The sequence below is a fragment of the Betta splendens genome, chromosome 7, assembly GCF_900634795.4.
Source record: "Betta splendens chromosome 7, fBetSpl5.4, whole genome shotgun sequence".
NCBI lineage: Eukaryota > Metazoa > Chordata > Actinopteri > Anabantiformes > Osphronemidae > Betta > Betta splendens.
Window position 1 is genome coordinate 491,212 of NC_040887.2, and position 23,293 is coordinate 514,504.

The following is a 23,293-nucleotide window of genomic DNA, read 5'->3' on the forward strand; positions in this document are numbered from 1 at the left end:
AGAATCTGCCTCACAAAGATGATGCGATGCACATTAGGGCAGTCATGGCTCACAATGAGTTCAGTTATTGTGAGGCAGGTTGAGTGGCTGTTATTCTCCCGCAGGTAAAGCAGGCTCTGAGACAGGAAGTCCAATGATGGAGCATGTCTGAACAGCCACAATAAACTGTAATAAATCACTGTTTAGAATACTTGCAAAGATCGGCACAACATTAGAGCGTCTTCCTGGGCATAAGAGCATCAACCGGCCAAGCAAGAGGACGCGATTTCAGTCTCATCATAAACGGAAAATCACCGGAACACCGCAGATGCGCCAAATTCTTCCTCATCAGGCGTCGACAAGGTCGTGATGTCGCTGCACTAATGAAGCAGGATGCACAGAAAACTTTGTTGGCAGGTGATTGTGTAAGTGACCCGACGGTGGCGAGCTGACTGACCTGTCATTCCTTTAGCAAACGCCATGAGTCGTAACGTAATCGACAGTTGTCAGCACTGAGACGGGCTAAATAAATAATTGTTACGTTGATTAATGTTAACAATGTGGGTCTCATTATGTGTCAAAACACGACCGCAGTCCTTCAAGAGTTACAAATATTTGCCGATGTTGCGCTTCAAATGCTCTTTGGCGTTTTATTGTGAAAGTCCGGCGACTGGCCCCGCCCCCGGTTTCCTTTTTTCTTATTTCGTTTTGAAAGTGGAGAAAAGGAGAATGAGTAAATCAGTATATCGCAAATGTGTTTTACCGATTTACGGAAACGAAACACAGCATAAAAAGACGTTATTCAATTTTCATTTTACACATAAATAATGAATTGCACTCCATGCATGGACCAAGAATCTGGATCATTACGTCATGTTACCGACCAGCGCCCCCCCTCACTCCGAACCTCTGTGCAGCATTTGAGCTGTAATTGGTTCAGCCGCCAGTGGCCTATAAATCCTATTGGCTGATCCGGTGTCAGCTGCTGCGGACCTGACAGAGGACAGACAGGCAGGGAGGGATGCTTCGGATAAAAGTGGCAGCACCAGGATTCGGCCTAAATTCAACTGGCTCACCAGAACGTCAACAAAAAGGCGGCTAACTGGGTCTCTGCCCGAAACCTCTGGCCGGACTCTGGCCTGTGGTCCAGCGGCGGCTCGGAGCGGCGGAACAGTAAGAACAAGGTGAGAATATGGGTCTATCCTCCAGGTCACACAGAACCGCACAGCGGCTGTAGGAGTCAAATAGATCCGCTGATGCATTTACTTGCGTGCGTGTGTAAACCGACACTCCCCACACCTGCAACGTGTCTGTGTCTGCGTGAGTTCAGCTGATCCCAGATTGATGTTCTGATTCCAGGTTCGGTTCTGCTGCTTTTTGAACCGTTAAGCTAGACTTGGCTTCCACACAGAACTATATGAAGTGGAAACTGTACAATCTGCCTGTAACTGAGAAATACTGCATTTATGTCCTGTTGTTAAATGCAACACTTGCAGCATCTGCATGGAGAAAACGTTGATTAAGGTGTTGGTACTGTAACATGGGTGACAGTACCTGCTGCTGTGTAGATGTATTTATTAGTCCTATGTTTTTCTTTTTATTGTTCTGTCCAGCAGTTTAACAAGCACCATGGATTAGGCTGAATGCTGTATTGTGATGGACAGTTTTGCTTTTACAAGAGGAGTATATAAGAAATATATATACTCTTCTTGATTAATGGTTTATTTAATGGTTTATTTAGTCAATCTTAAGTATGTGTGATGTCGCTGTGCTGGTGGACAGGTTGAGTTTGTGCGTTGGGGTGTGTGTGCTGGAGGGGGTGCAACCAGCTGCTGAAACCAAACAAATCAGTTAAGCAAACAATCGGCGCAAAACAAATAAGTAGGAATGTACCTTAGGCTAACACATTCATAACTAAACAACTGCTGTACTGTGGTTTACCCTAATCACACGTTAATGATATTGATAGTAATAAGTATCAGTAATACTTATAGTAATACAGTTAGGTTTAGAAAGCCTGTTTATCAGCTCAGGTGTTGAGTCCCACTACAAGGTTAGTAAAGCTGTAGCTTAACATTATTCACCCAAAGGGTGAGGCAGACGTTGGGGCATGAACAATGCCACTTGTGGAAGCCAGGGTGATGTGAGGGGCTCGGCCACTACGCCCATCCAGCAAGCAGAGGAAATAATCCCAGCAGCCAGGGAGCCCACACACCTTCAGTTCCAGGAGGCAGGTGTCACGACCCAAACCGCCCACACAGAGCCCCCCACAGACTGCAGCAGCCACAGAGACAGCACCGAGTGTGGGCCACCGGGGGTCAACGCCACGGTCCGTAGGGAGCCCACCAGGAGATGCCCCCGCGCCCAGAGTGGGACCCACCCCCAGTCCACCACCCCACACGAGTGGAGCGGGGCCGACCCAGTCCTGGTGGTTTCAGGCTGGCTTCCTCGGTGTGGTGGTGTCAGGCTTCTTCTGTTTTCTCTCTGTCTTTTTCCAAGTCTTGTGTCTTTACTTTGTCTTCTGTCCTCTTGTCACAGACACCAGACAGCGTTAACAGACAAGCGAGGCTGACTGAGCTGAAGATGAGTTGAGCTGTTGTGTAACGATTCTTCTCCAACTGATGAATGTAGGTCAGAGCTTCCACAGTAACAACATCCCTTTCCTTCGCTTAAACTCTTCATCGCCAAGCTGCACATGAATGTTCTCAATCACCCAGCTTTATTTACAAAGCAACAGGGTTGAGATGAGAGGTAAAAACTAATTAGAAACTAAGAATTAAAAAGGTTTTAAATGTCAAACATCATTAAGGAGAAACAATGTGTTTTTTTAAAGGGATTTTAAAATGTGTGTTGATGTTAAGCCAATGTAATATTTAGCTTTTTCACCATTAAGCTGATCTGGGAACCGAGTCCCAGACACAAGGATGTAGGCAAGACAATAAGACATTAACAGTTTTGTTGGCGAGGACCATTCTGTCCAAACGGAACCAGTAGAGTTCTGTGAAACTCCCCCCGAAACTGCTTGGCTTCATTATTTCCATGTCACCATAGCATAAAGTTGTGATGAGCACTATCAATACACCTTCCTGTGTGTCCTCTCAAGTATAGACGATCACAGCATCTGCAGCAGGAAGCGCTTGTTAAATAATTGACGTCAGCTCATCACTAACTCATGTGCTGGGCTGTGTTAGGTTCAGGGTCTGGTTTGCAGTGGGAAGGTAGAATCTCCTGCCATGATATCTGTCCCCAGAACTGTGTGTGTGAGTGTCAGGAAATTCATTGTCCTGTTACCGGACTCTTCTCCTGACCTGACCACCTGAATGACCGCATCCACTGTTTGGGGTCTTATGCTAAGCTAGGCTAAGTGGTAGAAATAAATGCATTTGTGTGTTTTTATCCAGCTTGTCTCGGGCCGTTGACGTCATTCTTGGCTTCTCCAGCCCAGTGCACCATGGGTCCTGTATTGGTGCTCGTGTGCGTCCTCTCACTCGCGACAGGGCGTGCTGTATTGGGTGGCTTCAAAGGTGAGTCATCTGCTGGTCAAACGTGCAGCTGCTCATTAGCTGCTGTGTCCCAGCTTTGTTGTGTCCTGCAGACATGGCGGCACCGTGTCCGGTCCAGTGTGTGTGTGAGACACGGCCTTGGTACACGCCTCAGTCTCTGTACCACCAGGCCAAGACGGTGGACTGCAACGAGCTGCACCTGCACCAGGTCCCAGCCAACGTGTCGTCTGACACACAGGTACCGCTGGTACAGTTTTGTTCTGGAGTTGTAGCATGCTACAGTTTATCCCACTGTTGTTTTGTTGACGTGTTTCAGGTTCTGTTGCTTCAGAGTAACAACATCTCCTCAGTCACTTCAGAACTGCAGAACTTGACCAACCTGACTGAGCTGGACCTGTCACAGAACCACTTCACACAGGTCATAAACACACTGTGGTCCTGTTTCCTCGGTCTGTGTGTCCTGGTGGTACCACCCTTCTCTCTCTGTTCAGGTCAGCTCTATGGGTCTTTCCTGTCTGGTTTACCTGGTGACGCTGTACCTTGAGGAGAATCACATCGAGGAGCTGGAGGACTTCAGTTTGAGGAACTTGTCCAGTCTGGAGGAGCTTTACATCAACCACAACCGCATCTCCTCCATTGGACCCAGAGCCTTTGCTGGTCTCACCAACCTGCTGCGGTAGCTCTGCTTTTAACCTTCTTCATTCCTACATCACACATCACATCTCGAACCCCTTGACCCTTCAATAGTCCGATCTGAAGAACCACCCAGCCGCCTCATTAACCTGCAGAAGGGCCTTTAAAACAAACTAGAGGGTTGAACGGCCAACGTAGCAAATATTAGCCAAAATGCTCCACAGTTCAAACCAGATCTGTTCTAACAACCAGCTGGACCAGCTAAAGCTATCATAGTACCACATAGGTTATGCTAAATCCCAAAACCCTGAAATCATATTTATGGACCAAAACTGATATTTTGAACCATTACTTAAACCTGCTACGAACCACTGGGTCAGTCACAGATGTCACAGCACCAGCCACCAGACCAAAGAGAAGCAGCTAGAACCTCCACAATGGATTGCTAGAAGCTTTTTCTATGCCAAAGCATCTTAACCTCACTCATCCTGTAGGCTCCATCTGAACTCCAACCGCTTGGTGGCCATAGACAGTCGCTGGTTCAAGTCCCTGCCTTCTCTTGAGATCTTAATGATAGGGGAAAATCCCATTCTGGGCCTGGAGGAGAAGAACTTCCTTCCTCTGTCCCGCCTTCACAGCCTTGTGTTGGCTGGAATAGGACTGACCTCTGTCCCCTCTGCCGCCTTCCTGGGCCTTGAGGACCTAGAGAGTCTGTCCTTCTTCGACAACCGACTCAGGTGCGTCTTAGTGTCGTTGTTGGTTTGATCTTACTTGATCCCAGTAAGAGAGAACTGCTGTTGTCCTGCCAGGTCGGTACCCCGGGACGCTCTAAGTGTGCTCCCTAACCTGAAGTTCCTCGACCTGAACAGAAACCCAATCACCCAAATCCAGCAGGGGGACTTTCAGAACCTTCAGCACCTGGAGGAGCTCAGGTCTGTCAGAACAGAACCACAGAGAAAACGTTTATGAATCTTTTAGAACGTTAGGCTCGTCTTTGTGATTTACCAGGCACCTCTTTGTTCTGGGTTTGGGTTCAGTCTGAACAACATGGAGGAGCTGCTGATGGTAGAGCAAGCAGCTTTTCACAACCTCCCAGAAATCACTAAACTGGACCTGTGCAACAACCCACAGCTGTCCTACATCGACCCGCGGGCCTTCAGGTGACATCATTACATTCACAACGATACCGTCACATTTCTAATTTTTCATTATAGACACAAGCCAAATTTCACCCATTGTTTTGTTTCTCTACATCTTCCACCTCTCGTTCTCTTGCTGTGTTCCTTTTGTTCCTCCTTCCCCTCAGTGACTTGTCCTCCATCCGCTCTCTGCTGCTCAGTAACAACCAGCTGAGCTTCCTCTCTGGACACCTCCTCTTCTCCCTCCCCACTCTAGAGGAGTTGTCACTACACTCCAACCCGCTGAGATGTGACTGCCTGTCCTCCTGGGGCCCCCACCTTGGTAACCAGTCACATCTCAAACTGCTGGATGCATCCGTCACCCTCTGCTCCTCCCCGTCACATTTGACTGGTCAGCAGCTGCAGGACGTGGTAGCCATGAGGTGGGCGGGGCCGGACAGTATTGAAGGTGGGGCCAACAGCTGCCTGCCTCACATCTCTCCTCACTCCTTCCCCCTCGTCATGAATGTCAGTGCTGGGCAGCCAATCACATTGAAGTGCTGGGCCGATGCTGACCCCTCCCCCCAGTTCTACTGGGTGACACCCACTGGAGACAAGGTGAAGTGTTCGCACTTGATTGACTTGTTTTTTATGTGGAGTCTCAACAAGGAAATTAGATTTTTCTTCCCTGGGCAGGTGAGCTCAGAGGTGATGGCTGCTGCCATCGTATCGGAGGAGGGACATGACCTAAGCAGGAAGATGAAGCATCGGGTGTCAGAGCCTGGAGCACTGGTGATTGAGCATGCAGAGCCGTCGGACACAGGTTGGACTAAGGCAGTTACTCTCAGCAGCCTGCAGAGGAAGCTGCCTCAGCTCTAAACTTGTCCCCTCTCTTTCTCAGGTGTTTACACCTGCGTAGCATGGAACTCGGACGGGGCCGATACTAAGAGCATCTCAGTGTTTGTGGACTCTCCGGGTTCAGGGGGCCAGTGGTCAGAGAAGGTCCAGCAGGGGACAGAGCCCAACGGAGAACATGCCTGGACAAGCAACTCTTTGAGCCGAGCAGCGTCTCTGGTGGTTCTTGCTAAGGTGCAGGCTTGATTTTGAGCTTCAGCACATTTTACTGGACCTCCACAAAGTTCTAGTTCTGGTTGATCGCCGGGCCTATCGAATTGGACCTATACACTTTTGTGTGCAGGTAGTTCACGCCCAGTCAGTGGTGTTGGAGTGGAAGCTGTATCCCAGCACCGGACAATTGCTGGAGGGTCAGAACCAGCAGGATGCCCCACTCACTCTGCCCTGGTGGGCCAGCGCCTCTGTGCACATTGACAACCCTCAGATCAGCTATACCACCAAGGTAGACATGCTCACACCTGCCTCTAGGTGAACAAAGGGTCATGTGCATGAGAACGTGAATGTGGTTAGTTCAGGTCCCTGTATTAACAATAGGACAGTTGAGCGATTGTGCTTAGTTCAGTGTCTGTATTAACAGCTGTGTTCATATTCTTTTTCTCTCCAGGTCCCGGTTGATGTTCAGGAGTATAATCTGACTCACCTCCTTCCTGCCACTGAGTACCACGTCTGCCTCACAGTCTCCTCATTTCCTCCCCCCTCCACTGCCTCTCCCTCCTCACCTGTACATACTTCTTGTCTAAACATCACCACCAAGGAAGCGTCTTTCTCGGTGGAGCTGGTAGCATCGCGGCGTAGCGGTGTGGCCTTGGCGGCTGTCATGGGCTCCATGTTTGCGTTATCCCTCATGGCGTTGCTGGTGGTCTACATGGGCCGACGCGTTCGGCAGCACAAGTCTTGCGGCCACTCACTGAAGACGTACATGAAACACGCCACGTCCATTCCGCTGAATGAGCTCTACCCACCGCTGATCACGCTATGGGAGAGCGAAGCTGACAAGGAGAAGGACGACAAGGAGGAAGAAGGACGGGAGTGGGAGGGGGAGGGTGGGGGTAGTCAGATAGACACAACAAAGACCTACATGTGGTAGCAGAAGGAGACAAGGCCAGAATGACCAAAGGTGGTTCAGGTGTCAAGAAACTGACCAAGATTAAAATCAAAGGAGGAGGACCTAGCGGGGCCCATCACTCACAAATGCAGCATCTTCCTCATTCTGGTGGATTATCACAGATACTGTTCCCTGGTGCGTTCACTGTATTTTTACAGGTCGTTTGTTTGTTGTCTCTCCTTCGTTTGTTTGTTGGGCTGTAACTTGTGAATTAAGTTACTTAGTTAATTCACTAAATATTCTTATGCGCACACAATTCAATTTTATTTGCACAGCACCCGGTAAGGCACTTTACACAACTAAACCCAACAAATCCCACATACAGCAAGTCTTTAATTATAATTTAACAGCAACAGTGGAAAGGAAAAACTCCCTCTCTAATGAGGAAAAAACCTCCAGCAGAACCAGGCTGGATGTGCCTCGACCGGTTGGGGTGAGAGGATAGAGAGAGAGAAAAGCACAGCAACAACAAACAAGCAACAACAGAGCACAGGCAGGATGGTTGGACCAGAGACTGGACACAGGCAGGATGGTTGGATCAGAGACTGGACACGGGCAGGATGGTTGGACCAGAGACTGGACACAGGCAGGATGGTTGGATCAGGGACCAGACTGGACACAGGCAGGATGGTTGGATCAGAGACTGGACACAGGCAGGATGGTTGGACCAGAGACTGGACACAGGCAGGATGGTTGGACCAGAGACTGGACACAGGCAGGATGGTTGGATCAGGGACCAGACTGGACACAGGCAGGATGGTTGGATCAGAGACTGGACACAGGCAGGATGGTTGGACCAGAGACTGGACACAGGCAGGATGGTTGGATCAGGGACCAGACTGGACACAGGCAGGATGGTTGGATCAGAGACTGGACACAGGCAGGATGGTTGGACCAGAGACTGGACACAGGCAGGATGGTTGGATCAGGGACCAGACTGGACACAGGCAGGATGGTTGGATCAGAGACTGGACACAGGCAGGATGGTTGGACCAGAGACTGGACACAGGCAGGATGGTTGGATCAGGGACCAGACTGGACACAGGCAGGATGGTTGGATCAGAGACTGGACACAGGCAGGATGGTTGGACCAGAGACTGGACACAGGCAGGATGGTTGGACCAGAGACTGGACACAGGCAGGATGGTTGGATCAGGGACCAGACTGGACACAGGCAGGATGGTTGGATCAGAGACTGGACACAGGCAGGATGGTTGGACCAGAGACTGGACACAGGCAGGATGGTTGGATCAGGGACCAGACTGGACACAGGCAGGATGGTTGGATCAGAGACTGGACACGGGCAGGATGGTTGGACCAGAGACTGGACACAGGCAGGATGGTTGGATCAGGGACCAGACTGGACACAGGCAGGATGGTTGGATCAGAGACTGGACACGGGCAGGATGGTTGGATCAGAGACTGGACTGGACACAGGGAGGACACGACACAAAGCTGAGTCCAATGATACCTGTAGGTGAGGACAGAGTGAGGGAGAGAGAGACACAAACGCAAGCATACACATACATTCTTTAGGTGCCAACTTGTATTTTTCAACTGTTTTAAATCCATCATTTCTTAAAAGCAGAAACTGGTTTAATGACTTTTGTGGTTATGAGGCTAAAATATAGAAGCGTTTGATTTTATTTTTGTTGCTGTGGATGCTGGTGGATCTTCTGTGCTTCTCAGCCTAAGGCTCGGTGGCGCTGACAGTAGCTGGACTGTTAAAATATTTTTGTATTATTGTAACTTAAACACTGTCAAATATTTCACTCGAACCTTTTCACCTACATTTCCCAGAAGCTGCAGACACCAAATCATTAAACCTTACCTGAACAGATTGACATCCTGTGATTCCTGCTCTAGTATCTTAATGAACAGTGAGCAGTTCTCTCGACCCGACCCGACTTCCTGTTGAACGGGGTCTTCGTTCCTTAGTGATGGCTCCAGGTCAACATATTGAGCAGCAAGGATTAATGATAAGATGAAGCAGCATCCAGCTCTACTGGACTGTCAGTCTGAATTCCACACGACCCGTGACCGCTCTGGGCTCCAGATTTCTGGTTGTAGATTTTCCAGTGAATTCCCGCTAGTCAAACATTCACAAAATAACACAAAACTCAAGACTGTGGAGAATAAAAAAAACTCATTAGTTCAGGTTAAAAATCTGTCCGTTTAAAGTGGCCATGCAGTTTTTGCAGCTCTTTTTAGTTGCCAGCTTGTTGCGGTTTGGACATTAGAGCAGCCTGCAGCACTTAAACACAACTCATTTACGTGATGACGTGCTAAGGTTTTACCTCAGTAGAACAACTCAACCTCAGTCAGATGCAGGTTTTTGTATAAAGTTTCTTGTTTTCTATGGATTGTAGCATCAAATGTAACTAAAGATGTGTTTTGAGTATAAATGCACCAATTATCAGCTCTACCTCGTCCCCTCTTACTGATGCTCTGTAAATGACACAGACCATCCTCACTGCTCCTGTTGGTGCTGAAATATCAGGCAGCTCAAAGTTCACCTTAGAAGCAGGACAAACAAATGTCCTGAAGGTTGGATGACTGGGTCACAACGTCTCCAGACCTATAGCTCTCGTAGGCTGCTCCTCGTCCAGCAGTGAGTATCCATCCACCAAGATGAAGGTGGCGCCAGGGCCGTGTGTGAGGACGACGGGTGAGTGGAGGCAGTGTGATGCTTTGGGCCGCCAGAACCGAGCCTAAAGCCCAAAGCCTCGACATTGCACTGAACTAGCCTCTTGTGACGTGCAGTCTATGCGATTAGCTGCTACCTCTGAGCTACTTGTTGTTATAACACTAGAATCTTCATGTTTAGCTCGTTGTCGCTCAGGTTTAATAGACCCGCACCTTCAACTTATTTATACAAACACCATCAGCATTATCAGTACGAATAACACTGCAAACTGTTGTTTGCCGGCGTCCTGATGCAACCACACGCTGTCGCTACTAGGAAGTGACGTCACGGCGCTCGTCAGATAGTGTTGATGTTTTGGGGACTGGTCGCAGGAGAACGGGAAGAGGGAGCCGCGTTTTGTTTTTGTTCGACCAAGCTGTCGAAAACGAGCAGAACCATCGCTTCTCTTGCCACTTTCGCTTGGATTAGAGCCTTAGCTCGGCGACTGAAGACAAACGGCCGGGCCGCAGGCCGAACACAGCCGCACATTCGATCCAGAACGGGAGGACTCGTCGCCCTCTGACCCCCTCCCTGCCTCCCGCACACACTCTCCACCATGACGATTCTCCCGAAGAAGAAGACCAGCTCCGGGGTCGGCGTCTCGGACCACGCCGATGACAGTGATCGTCGAAGCGGCTCCGACCCGCACCAGCACCCGCACGCCGGACGGACCGGAGCCCGGCCGAGAGCTTCGCCTCCGTCGTGGTCCTACCAGCCCGCACCGCCGTCCGCTAGAGACGACAGGCGCAGCATCGAGGCGAGCTCCCGGCCGCAGCAGGCCTCTCCGCCCCCCGTGGGCTCTGTGTCGCCGGCAGGCACGGGCGACGGTCGGGACAGCAGCAGCGGGATTGTGGCCGGGTCCCGCGGGGACCTTGGCGTTCCGGCCGGTGTCGTCGGATGCGGTGGAGGCATCGGTAGCTGCTGCTCCGGGCCCGGCCTGAGCAAGCGGCGGCGGCAGGCTGGCACCTGCTCCGGCGGGGTGGTGGCGGCTCTGGCCGGCGGAGGCCAGCCCGGCGTGACCGGACCGGGAGGAGTGGGCTCCAGCCAGGAAACGGAGGAAGGAGCCGGAAACAACAGCGAGGACGAGTACGAGAACGCCGCCCGGCTGCAGTCCATGGACCCGGCCACCGTGGAGCAGGTAGGCAGCTAGCGGCTAATGCTAACGCGGCTACACAGATGATGGAGTGTTTACGAGCGGCCGCTGCGGGTGTGTAGCTGGATTAGGGTTAGGGGCCACGGATTTCATCAGACACTGGTAAAAGACGCGAACAAAAACAAAACAAGCAAACACAAAGACTGGTGACACAATTATGGAGACTATAATTATGTTTAATTGTCTAAAGCTCATCAAAGCATCAATTTATTGTAAAGTCTTTCCAACCTTAAATGTTCAAACCGCCTTTAATGTGAGCAGATCAGTGTTATGAAGAACTAGTACGTGTAGGATGAAATGAAAGGTGAGACTCTATTAATGACATGACACTCTTATTATGATTCTTATTATTTAATAATTAGTAGTAAATATTCAAACATGAGCTTTTCCAACCTCTAAAGGCCAAGACTTGATGTCATTCTTTCATTTCAGTTGGTGTTTTACCACAATGATTTTAACCCGATTCCAGTGCTGAAAGTCTTTTGTCTGCGAACCCTGGTCAGTACAGACCTGACTGCATGTCTGTGTGTGTTCAGCAGGAGCACTGGTTTGAAAAAGCTTTGAGGGAGAAGAAAGGCTTTGTCATCAAGAAGATGAAGGAGGACGGAGCGTGTTTGTTCAGAGCTGTGGGTGAGTGATGCACACACACACACACTTGGGATACGTTATGTTTTTAGTCCATCAGTCCCGACTTGACCCATAAAGCTCGACCAAAGCCGATCACTGACGTGCTAGACATGAAATCTGAACCAATTCATTTGTAAATGTCTCAGTAAAGTTACTCACCTTGTCTGGAAAACGTTGGCGCCCACACAAGGCTGCCATGTTGGTTTCAACCAACAGAAACCCATCAGGTTTATTATTCAATAAAGTGTATGTGTGTGGCGAAACGACAAACCTTTTCTGTCCTACGTTCAGAATCGGAATCATTTTACTCGCCAGTTTTGCACAAGACAAACATGGTATTGCATCTGGTCTGACTCTGTCTTTTCATACCCTCATACCGAACATTAATTATCTACATATTAATTTGAGTTATATACATAAATTATTTGCATAAAAAGAAAAAAAATAGAATAAATTAAATTAGAAAATTGCATTGGTGGCTATGGCTCTGTGATGCCTGCCAGAGGGGAGGAGCTTAAACAGTTTCTGTGCAGGGTGTGTGGGGTCAGCAGTGATGCTCGCTGCCCGTTTTCTGAGTCTGGCCCAATACAGAAGCTCAGTCCCGATGACCGGACCACCCGCTGCAGTCTGTGTCTGTCCTGCTTGGTGGCTGAACCAAACCACACAGTGATGGAGGTGCAGAGGACAGACTGGACGATGGCCGTGTAGAAGATGGTCAGCAGCTCCTGGGGCAGGTTGAACTTCCTGAGCTAGCTCCTGTGATTGTGGACCCTAGGAACCTGAATGAGTCCACGGTAGACACTGTGTTGTTGTGGATGTTGGGGAGGGGTTCTTCCTGAAACCCACCTCCACAGTCTTGAGCTTGTTGAGCTCTAGCTGGTTCTGACTGCACCACTGGACCTGCTGCTCCACCTCCTGTCTGCATCCAGACTCATCACCGTCCTGGAGGAGCCCAACGACGGTCATGTGGTCTGCATACTTCAGGAGTTTCACAGACGGGTTCCCTGAGGTGCAGGCGTTGGTATAGATGGTATAAGAGCAGTGAGGAGAGGACACATCGCTGTGGTGCTGATGGTGCCGGTGCCAGATGATGCTGCCCAGACTCACCTGTTGCCTTCTGTTGGTCAGAAGGCTCCTGATCCACTGGCACGTGGGATCAGGGACGATGAGCTGGGTCAGTTCATGGTGGAGTATTCCAGGGGTGACGGTGTTAAAGTGTGAGCTGAAGTCCACCAACAGGATCCTGGCGTATGTGCCAGGGAGATCCAGGTGCTGCAGGATGTGGAGCAGTCCCAGGTTTCCTGCATCATCAGCCCACCTGTTTTTCCTGTAGGCAAACTGCTGGGGCTTGCATCACAGCATTGGTGTATGAATTTGTGCTGCCCTCTAACTGAGGTGGGCCTTCTTTGAAGGTCAGGATCAAGATTTAACACAGCTGTGTTGTTTTTTATTTTCTTCTACACCTTTCACTTTCAGTTATTATAACACAAGTGACAGGTCTACGTCCACGTCTAACTAGTTGTAAGACAGCTGCCTGCTAATCCTTCCGTCTTTCTGCATCTTAAATGTTAGATAAATATTTGAATCTTAAAAAGTGAACATCTGGGGCTCTCAGATCCCTGCTCTCCACGTGCCAGTCACACCTGTTCTGTAGTTTTGCGCTCAGACGTCCTTCTGCAGTTCCACTGGTATCCAGCAGGTGTCGATGCACTCCTGTTGCTCTGATGTTCTACTAGTGGTGCAAGGCTTTCATTCAAACATTCTTCTAATAAAAGCACAGAAAGACAGGTGGTCAAAAGACATTAACTGTTAAATGTTATATTGTGTTTTGTTCATGAGGAAAAACACTGTTCTGACTGTTAGGACGCCAGACATGGACCCCGCTTGAGTGGCGCTGATGTTTGGGCCCAGTGTGAGCTCTGGGAGGACAGTGGATTCTTCCTACGCTTGTCAGAGATTTTTGTCGCTGAATGACAAACACTTCTTGGATGTATTTACTGACATAGTGATCATGTCTCCTCTTGATTTTAAATTGGGTTAAATACTACAAACAGAGACTCGTGTTTGTAATTTCCTCAGTCACGTGTGCAGCTGTGTGCACTGTTTGTTTATTATTAGATACACGCACTTGGTGATAAGACGCACTGACGAGACTGACCTCTGACCTGCAGGTGTGAGTGTGTGAGATGGGTCTTTCAGACAGTAGCGGGCGCTGTGCTGCACTGTTGAATGCGTGTGTGTGGTGGGAAGGAATGTGGAAATGTGGGTCGCTGTAAACAGACGGTTTCTGTGTCCACAGACTCATTCAGCTTGTTTCAGATAACAGCTTTGTGTTGGGGGATAAAAGTATCAGTACTGACGCTTGAGTTAACGTTGAGCATCATGTGACTTCATGGTCGAGCAGTGTGGATGTCTCTCTGGTTTCAGAGCCTCGAGGCTTTGACCAGCAGAAACTGTGCATTTCATCAGGTGTCAGATGCAAGTTTGGAAGGAGTCGACCTACTTATCTGCTGTCCATTTAGCTTGAAGGTTTGGTTCTGGATCCAGACTCCAGACCTGGAGTAGGAGGCTTAGGCAGGAAGGTTTGCTCACCACAGTTATCACTTTACTGTATATGTGACTTTATTTGCAGATTTTTATTGTTTTCTGCTGAATGAGCAAAAAGTCAGGTTACAAATCTGCTGTCTCTGCTCATGAGAACTGGACTCCTTGTCTGATGCTGCTGACGTGTCAGGTGTTGGAGGACAATTAAGGTCTTGGTTCTGGCTTCCTCTCAGATAGTTCTTACTTCTTCTTTTAGGGCTTGTTTCTTTGCTTTGTGGAAAGAAACACACACACCTGCCCACCTGAAACAGAAAGTGGACGGCAGGTGTGAGTAGTGATCTGACACATGACAAACTAAACCACAACACCACTGCTGCGAAGAGCCTGTTTGGACAGCATGGATCAGGAACCTTCAGCCTGTCAGTTTAGTGTCTGTGGGGTGATTTCAAAAACAGATGAGCACTAGCTGCAGTGTGAAATGAAAGTAATACAGCATCACCTTGTTTTATTCAAAGAGAAACAGCCAAATAGAAGAAGAACCAAACTCCGCTGTATCATTGGCCATAATAACACTAACAGCTTCCACCTTACTATGTTCCACTGCAGTGTGTGATCCTCACTCTCAGCCCCGTCTGAGAGCAGGCCCAGGAGGAAGGGTCCAGTAACAGGGACTCCTTGCATGTAAACACAGCTGGTGTCATATTGAACGTCTAAGTGTGATCGTGTTCTGGACCCAGACCAGACTAAGTAGAGTTCAGTCTGAGTGAGCCAGACGTGACCTCCCAGTGGGTCAGAAGTGGCTGTAGACAGTCTCTTCACATCCTCAGACTTGATCCATTACTCCTCTGGTACCATCAATCATAACCATGTCTCCGGGCTCTGACTTCATTTACTTCTCAGTCTTTTGTCTGCATCTTAGGACTGGATCTGTTTTATGGTGATTATTAAAGAAGAGAATTATTTATTACAAGAGTTATTCTACTTAAACTGGGACCAAAATGGAATCTGTGTCATTGCATTTTTAAAACGCCAACATGCAGCTGTAGCATGACTAAACCAGAACCTTATGGAATATGTGTCTGTAGTATCTGTTTGACTAGTTTTAAAGGCATCTAAAGTCAGATTCCAGAAGTCGGGAATCATCAGACAACGCTTCCTGCTTATTGTCGTCGTCTATCACCAGCTTCTCACCAGCGATTCTGGTTCCTTCTCAATGACTGAGCCACACTGACCAATCAAGAGGCTGACAGCCTGCGTGGCCATCATGTGACCTGATGACTGCTCAGCTGATGATCATTAGAAAAAGCTGCCAAGCTATTTCAGAGAACAGCGTGGCCTTAAGCTTCATGTTCCCAGAGCTCATCCTGACAGTCTCCAGCTGGACACAGTGGGTTCCTCAGGTTTAAAGGAGACCTGACCCACAGTCAGCCTCACCTTCACCAAAGCCCAGTCGTACCACATCCATCCAAACCTGAACAAGGGTCCAGGACAACTGGATACTAATACTTCTATAATACTTTGACATGAATTATATTAGTGCTGCAGTAAGAGCACTTTCACTTCTACATCTGTGAAAACTGTCTCAGTCACATGACGCTGATAAACTTCTGAGGAAGAGCAGTGACGTACAAGATGAACGTACCCAGAATTCTTGGCAGTTGTCTGGTTCAGGGTGGATTCAGCATCTGCAAGGTTTAGATAAAAACTTTATGGACATGGGTAATAAGAGCAGCAGGATGGACGCGGATGCCGCTGCCTTTCAGAGCCAGCAGCATGTCTGCCTGTCTGACGGTGGAGGAACAATGCTATTTCTACACGCTTGGACAAACGTTTATATCGACCCTGGCTTCGCCATTCTGTCTGTTTGTCTGTCTGTTAAAGGGGCAATAGTGGACCCTAACTGGTTAGGATTGTTTAACCTTGGCCAATGAGGGACAGGTCCGTCTTGATGTAGGAGTGAATGTTTGAAAGTTTGAATGACGAGTTTGCATTTTGAGCGTGTGGCAGTGCATTATGGCTGTCTGCTGTCGGGTTTGAAGAAAGACACTCATAAACCATATGAAAATGAAATGCAATTGATTTTTTCTTTCAACTTTTAATTAATGAAACTGTGTGTTTTGCTTTTGCATTTTGAGTCGGATAAACTTCCATACGTTCTGACGTTTTTAACAAAAGGTTATAAAAGTGTTTGAAAAAAGACTAAGTCGTTTAGCAGCCTTTATTTAAAATCAAAGCAGACACTTGTTAGAAAGCCACAAATTCTTCATTGAGCCAAAACCCTCTTCTTTTCTTCATCTGCTGTTAGTGGCTGGAAAAACAAGACAGTCGCCCTTCACGGGGTCTCTGTGACGATACGCGACCGGCCGATATTACCTACAAAAGGATGAAATGAATTATTTTATTAGTATTAGAGTTGCTGCCACCCAAGCTAATGCACAAGCTAACGTTAGCAACGTGAGGTAGAGCTAGTCCCATTAGCAACCTAAGCTGACACTTCAACACGCAAAGCACAACAGGCATCAGCTCTAAATTTACTGTAACTTTACAGCGCAAGCTAACACAATAAAGGTTGTCTATATTACTTAGTCAGTGCTCATTCAACCGTTCTTTCCTATCTGTTTTTTCTGGTTTCTCCTTGGTATCATGAAGTAAGTTTCAAGTGCTCCTCTGTCTACATGTAGCCCAAAACTGACAGGCAGGTACAGAAAACACGAGGAAGCACTAGTTGTAGTCTGAGAGGCCATGAAAATCAATCCGCCAGGACTGAAGATGATGTGAAACACGTCATTCTCAGCTGCCCTGGTGGGTTGATACTGAGGAATAAATGATCCTTTCTCTGCATAGAAAATATGGAGAAATCTGAGCGTGTCTTCATTCATAAATACTACTCGACATGTTCATTAAATATTTGTTCCAAGGTCTCTGTCAGCATCAGTGAGATTCTAATTATGGATTTTGATTTTTTTTAATGTTCATATATTGAGCTTCTACAACTGCCCTTGTCTCCTCTATGTACTTGATGATTCACGTCACTCATCTGGAGGAAGAATCGCTGAGTGTGTTTTGGGCTTTGATCTGTTTTTGTTTTTTTTGTAAAAGTTTCCCATGTCATTCTCCACACGCCTGCAGAGCTGGTTCAACACTAAGTTAAGTCCCCTCCCCTGCTTGTTGTATATGTATAAATCAATCAACATGTTGTTGAGGACTATTTTTGGTTCTGTGGATCTGTCACTGCTCTGGTCCATCACTGTGTAATGCTGACCTGTGGTCTCCGTCTGTTCCAGGCAGCAGAGCTCACTAACAACACTGGCAAGTTTTTGATAGTAACCAATTCAATCCATTTATCACCAAACAATCTGCTCCAAGCTGCAGAAACAGACTCTCCACCAGTTGGCTGTTTCCTCCCCAGTGAGTGAGGGCAATGCTCCGATACCAGGTCATCACCCTACATGTCGGGAGATTCCCTGTGTGTGTGTTTTAGGTTCTCACACCTGCTGCTCTTAGTTTTGTTGTGAGTGTGTTCAGTTCATCACTCAACAGCTTCACCTCAATCACATACGACTGCTGAGGAGAAAAGGGAAGTTGACGGGGGTTCTGAGAATCGCTGCGGTCACTGACCATGTGACTTGCTGGAAATCGTACCAAAGTTATGCTGATTTGCATAGAGCTGGAAGCAGGAAGTGTGTGATTGTCAACCTTACATACTAAAGATGGACTGGGCGGAATCCTCAGGCCTCAGGTCACAAAACACATTTTCTTTACTGGTAAAATAGAAATGAGCCTTTGTGATAAGGGACTGACACTGAATGTAACATCTGATCCTGCCTTTTGAACATTGGATTGATGGCGTTGAAACTGTTGAACTGAATGTTTCCTTCTTCCTTTGTTGATGATGAATATTGAGCTTTTTTTCATGTGTTTTCTGATGTTTTTCTGGTTTTAGTTGTTCGTTTTACTTGCATATAAAAGTTGGATGAGTAGATTAGTCAAAGGAAAATGATTTGACTCGTTTATTGATTCACTGAGCAAATGAGACCATTAAGTTGTCCCACGAGTGCGGCCGCTCACTTAGCCTAAACCCTGTTTTTGTGTGTCTCAGCCGATCAAGTCTACGGGGATCAGGACATGCATGAAGTGGTCAGGAAACACTGCATGGACTACCTGGTGAGGCTCGGCATCCACTTCTGATTATTATGAGACAGTTTGTCAGGTGTTATTTACTTTGTTTCTTCTCCTTCAGATGAAGAATGCAGACTATTTCTCCAACTATGTAACAGAGGACTTCACCACATACATCAATAGGAAGAGGAAAAACAATTGCCATGGCAACCACATCGAGATGCAGGCAATGGCCGAGATGTACAACAGGCCGGTGGAGGTGTACCAATACAGCACAGGTGAGGCTCCCCATCCAATAGCAGCCTGCAGATCTGTCGTCAGCAAGCTGAACCGCTTCCTCTTCGTGCTTCTACCCCAGAACCAATCAACACGTTCCATGGCATCCACCAGAACAACGACGAGCCAATCAGAGTGAGCTACCATCGCAACATCCACTACAACTCTGTGGTGAACCCCAACAAGGCCACGATCGGAGTGGGGCTGGGTCTGCCCGCCTTCAAACCAGGGGTAATGCAACTGCACAGTGAACAGTGACAAAGCAGGGGTCATGATCAAGGTGCTGATCAATGTGCTTTGACACAATAAAGCTCAGTGACCACCCCTCTTAGAAGAAACTGTCATATAGGTTTAATAGGGGTGGGCATACTGCAAGCTTTGGTGTTAATCCGATACCAGGTAAATACTGGACCAGTATCGCCGATATCGATACAGATACTGAAACGTTTTCATAATTATTGCATTATTAAATATAAATACATTTTTATGACTTTCAGATGTTTTGTGTTATATTTTAAATTGTAATATTATTTAATAAAATCCAGACATAGTTCAACAGTAAATATATAATATAAACTGGTGGTGTTGCCACTGTATTTAACAGCCTTTTTGCAGATTGTACAGGTTGCCGTTGTTTCACCCTTTCCTGCTTTTATCCTTCTTTTTCATCTGTGTCCTCCTGTTGCTTGTTTGTTTGCTGGCCCGAGTCACTGAGTCACGTGAGATCTTAAAGCAAGGGGGGGGTGTCTGCTTTGCTCCGGCATACAGGCAGATAGGAGGATAGCAGTTAGGTCGACTATTTGGAAAAAAAACGGCAGCAGTGCGGAGGAGTAAAAATTGAACCTAAATATTGATATTTTTGTTGGGGTATCGATCGATATCAATACTAGTGGTATCAATATTAGGATCGATCCGTCCACCCCTAATGTTTAACAGTGTAAGTGTGAGCTGACGAGCTAAGGAGCTCACACCTAAGCCAGAAAGCAGCTGGATGAGTGATGTCCTTCCTGCTTGTATCTTGTGGTGCATTGTGGGAGCTGTAGTTCTGCTGGGTCAGGTAAAGTCAGTACTTTGTACCTCTCCAAACCCAGTATGCAGAGCAGTCTCTGATGAAGTCGGCCATCAAGACATCGGAAGAGTCCTGGATTGAACAGCAAATGTTGGAGGACAAGAAGAGGGCGACAGATTGGGAGGCCACCAATGAAGCCATTGAGGAGCAAGTGGCCCGGGAGTCCTACCTGCAGTGGCTGCAGGACCAGGAGAAACAGGCCAGACAGGTACTGACCCGGTTCCCGGTCTGCTTTGAATCCATGCTAAATAAAGTGCTGGTCTGATGGCAGAAACCAAACACTGATTCTAAACACCTTTTCATCTCCAGCCGCGTAAGGCCAGCGCCACCTGCAGCTCGGCGACTGCAGCAGCTTCCAGCGGACTGGATGACTGGAGTGCCCGGTCGCCAAGGCAACGGGACTCTGACGCCTCCCACTCTGAACTCACAACTGCCCCCACAGGCAACAACAAGCCCCCTTCCCCTGCAGGGGCGGCTCTCATCCTAAGCAAACCCCCCTCGCCCTGCGCGCCAGGTAACACACACACCTGTACCTGTTTGTCCTCAATGGGACTTCATGTGACGTGTGGGTGTGTGTGTGTGTGTGTGTGTGCGTGTGCGTGCGCGCATGTGTGTGCGTGTGTGCGTGTGCGCACGCGCGCAGGTCCTAGTAACCAGAGTCGTCACCATTTGGAGTACAGAGCCATCATGCAGGAGATGTCACCCACAGCGTTCGGTACGTTGTTTTGTGTCCAGTAACCTTTAAGCGTGTTGTGTTCACCTATTGCAGTGTTTAGAGGTGGCTGGTTTAGCTAACGGGGCCTCCAGTCAGTTAGCTACATTCCTGGTGAACCTCCCCAGTTTAACTTGCTGCTGTTTGATTTTGGTTTGACAACACGTTTCCAGGAGCTGAGTCACTGGAAACAACAACAGGAACTTTGGTATCAGTTCTGGACTCTAGAAGGAATCAGTGATGAAGCTGAACAACCGATTCCTGCTGAAGCCCTTATGACACTGTTTTATTTGTTGTTTGCTCCAGGTGCTTGTCTCTGCAGCTATCACTCTGTTGTTTACTGTCAAACCTCAGCCTGAGTCAACAGGAAGCAGCAGCGCGGGCGTGGTTTGTAAGGTTAACTGAGGTGTCGCACTGAGGAGCCCTGGACCAGCTCTTTTCAATGACACGTGCACACAGTGCTGTTAGCAGAACCGAGCTGAACGCTGTCTGTGCAGGTGGTTGCTGTTCTTGTTTTTTTATGTGTGGCTGTTGGTCACTAAGTCAGATCTGCAAAACCAATGATGCGTGATCAGTTAAATGTTTGTGTACAGTGCAGCATATGTTCACAACAAAGTGGATGCTGTTTTCATAGATTAGTGAATGCAGCCCTACATCAGCGGTGTCTGAGCCTGTGCTGTGTTGCAGGTCTGACTGACTGGGAGGACGATGAGATCCTGGCCTCAGTGCTGGCCGTCTCTCAGCAGGAGTATCTGGACAGCATGAAACACCAGAGTGCCGCCATGCATCGAGAGAGAGAGCCGTCGCCAGACAGCAGCTGATAAAACACAACGATCACCTTTGACCCTCCCCTACATCACCCTGACCCCACCTTCCTCTTCTTAACTCAGACTCCCAGAAGGAGATGGACCATCAATAAAACATCCAACCAAGAAATGCACACTCTTTGTTTTTTTTTTTGTTTTTTTCCTTCTTTAACTCATCCGATAGAATCCGTCGTCAACGCCCCTTCCGTCTGTTTCCTCCCTCACCCCACAACTTCTGGTTACTGTTTAGACGGAGCTTCATCTTAAAGCTGATTTGGGATCATTTATAAGATTTAATTAACATTTTGGGCAGCTCTCTACAGCATCATGATTTTAGAATTTGCCTTGTTTTGGTCACAGCAGTCGTCTGGCTGTGTGGCTGTCAGAGCCTTTGGTTTGAGGAACGCTAATCAGAACTGAACAAAACAACCACTGCCTGTAAGACAACATTTACTTTAGTTAGCGTGCTGCCACCTCAAGTCTTACTATGCTTTGCAGCTAGCTAATATTGTGCTTTACATAGGTTAGTGATATTCCTAGTTGGCTAACTCAGCCATTTTGGAACAAGACTAACCAAGTTCTACACGTTTTACAAGCTATATTAGCACATGTAACCTATCTTACAGCACCCACAGCTATAATGCTAATTACATCATTCCCATTGATACAGTAGGTTCCACTGGCAGCCATTTGGGGGATTTATACCAAACTTTAGGTTTGATGGCTTTTCACTTTGGTAACTTATTGAAACCGAAAGACCATCCGGCTGAGTGGATGAGCTACCTCCACATCTAAAACATGGCTACATAGGTGTGCTAGTGCAAAGAACCTGTTGACAGCTGCCGGGCCTTGGTAAGGTCTAAGTAGTCCTCACTTGACTGCCAGGAGTAGGAATGAAAACCGTTTTAGTTCTGACAGCTAAACTCTACTCTTGATAGCACTTTCCACTTGGACCAAACCACCTAATCCTACATTATCTTTAGTAATGTAATGGCTCATTTTTTACTTCCTTGAGTCATTTCTACCAATGCAAACAATACACAAACTAAAAACTTCAGGTCTTGTACCTGGACACTGAATTAGCATATGTATCAGCTGGAATGTAAAGCTTCAGACACGTGGCCATAGCTTAGCTGATGATGGCAGGTTAGTTTTGCCCTGATTCCTCTGATTGCTTCCATAGGCAGCCATTTTGTTTTAGAAATCCTAATTAAGAAAAGACCATCAGTGGCATGTAGACTATTATAACATAGCACGCAATCACTCAAAGTCAACATTTTGAAAGGCAGTTTGTCCAGTTCCAGGTTTTGTAATGCTGCTAATGAGCTACATTACCTTTTAGCTTAGTTGCTAGAAACATTTCTGTAGCCACTATGTCATCATTTAACTAAAATCTCCAGCAGTTGCAGCTCCTCCCTCTTTCTCCTGTTTGTCTTCCTTCCCACCGTCATCATTATCATCATCGTTTGACTTATTTAGCTGCATGTTTAATTGACCACAACCAATATCATCATAGAGAAAATGTGACAACAAAAAAGGAAAGAAAAATCGAATTGTCATACTTATCCCCTTAATAATTGACTATTAATGTTGTTATTATTAATGATATAAGTTTTGTTTTATTTTATTTTCTCGTTTGGGATGAAAATAATTTTTTCTTGGAATAAAAAGGAAGACTTTTCTCAATTAAGTCTTTGAGACATTTTTTCAGTGTACAAATGCCCTGACTCTCTTATGTTTAAAACATGAAGGTGAGAGAAAGGTATTGTACATCACAAGCTGTAGATTATTAAGATGTAAATCAGACTCAGATCCAAAGCAACTACAACAACTGAAACCTACAGATTTAAAACAAGAGTTACAAAGATAAAGCAGTGGTTAAGTTTAAATTAATATGTTCAGAATGTGTGCCTTTTTGTAATAATCAAGGAAACTAAATATCATTGTTTTCAATAAATAATGTGGGACTTGATAAACTGGACAGAATACCATGAGTTTCTCATGTGGTTAGAAGCTAATTATGTGATTGTGAAATAATTCATAACATC

At 47.2% G+C, this 23,293-nt stretch overlaps 3 protein-coding genes across 16 annotated transcripts; all 3 read left to right on the forward strand.

Moving 5' to 3' along the window:
* Positions 1-916: 916 nt before the first annotated feature.
* si:ch211-180f4.1 (uncharacterized protein LOC100144405 homolog) lies at positions 917-9,094 on the forward strand. 5 transcript variants are annotated; one of them, XM_041071607.2, is made up of 15 exons: positions 917-1,163; positions 2,518-2,610; positions 3,381-3,503; positions 3,575-3,720; positions 3,799-3,900; positions 3,974-4,158; positions 4,610-4,852; positions 4,925-5,047; positions 5,153-5,275; positions 5,422-5,676; positions 5,767-5,851; positions 5,930-6,056; positions 6,135-6,322; positions 6,432-6,590; positions 6,753-9,094. In XM_041071607.2, exons 2-15 carry the CDS (start codon positions 2,601-2,603, stop codon positions 7,233-7,235), a joined length of 2,352 nt encoding a protein of 783 aa, XP_040927541.1. In that variant the 5' UTR covers positions 917-1,163; positions 2,518-2,600; the 3' UTR covers positions 7,236-9,094. The 5 variants fall into 5 exon arrangements, with proteins under 5 accessions (XP_040927541.1, XP_029012957.1, XP_029012958.1 ...); XM_029157124.3 differs by having other exon boundaries at positions 923-1,163; positions 5,422-5,851; XM_029157125.3 differs by having other exon boundaries at positions 924-1,163; positions 2,518-2,606; positions 5,422-5,851.
* Positions 7,253-9,094, forward strand: LOC129604390 (uncharacterized). Of its 7 annotated transcripts, none has more exons than XM_055510531.1 (3): positions 7,253-8,102; positions 8,165-8,525; positions 8,588-9,094. In XM_055510531.1, the coding sequence occupies exons 1-3, from the start codon at positions 7,814-7,816 to the stop codon at positions 8,787-8,789; spliced, it is 852 nt and encodes a 283-aa protein (XP_055366506.1). In that variant the 5' UTR covers positions 7,253-7,813; the 3' UTR covers positions 8,790-9,094. The 7 variants fall into 7 exon arrangements, with proteins under 7 accessions (XP_055366506.1, XP_055366509.1, XP_055366505.1 ...); XM_055510532.1 differs by having other exon boundaries at positions 7,814-8,004; positions 8,067-8,525; XM_055510534.1 differs by having other exon boundaries at positions 7,254-8,298; positions 8,392-9,094.
* A 706-nt stretch (positions 9,095-9,800) lies between these two features.
* otud5a (OTU deubiquitinase 5a) lies at positions 9,801-22,931 on the forward strand. 4 transcript variants are annotated; one of them, XM_041071545.2, is made up of 9 exons: positions 9,801-11,077; positions 11,629-11,722; positions 18,363-18,427; positions 18,504-18,660; positions 18,741-18,889; positions 19,750-19,935; positions 20,037-20,241; positions 20,371-20,442; positions 20,746-22,931. In XM_041071545.2, exons 1-9 carry the CDS (start codon positions 10,496-10,498, stop codon positions 20,796-20,798), a joined length of 1,563 nt encoding a protein of 520 aa, XP_040927479.1. In that variant the 5' UTR covers positions 9,801-10,495; the 3' UTR covers positions 20,799-22,931. The 4 variants fall into 4 exon arrangements, with proteins under 4 accessions (XP_040927479.1, XP_029012347.1, XP_029012346.1 ...); XM_029156513.3 differs by having other exon boundaries at positions 9,810-11,077; positions 11,632-11,722; positions 21,127-22,931; XM_029156512.3 differs by having other exon boundaries at positions 9,812-11,077; positions 21,127-22,931.
* The last annotated feature ends 362 nt before the right edge of the window (positions 22,932-23,293 follow it).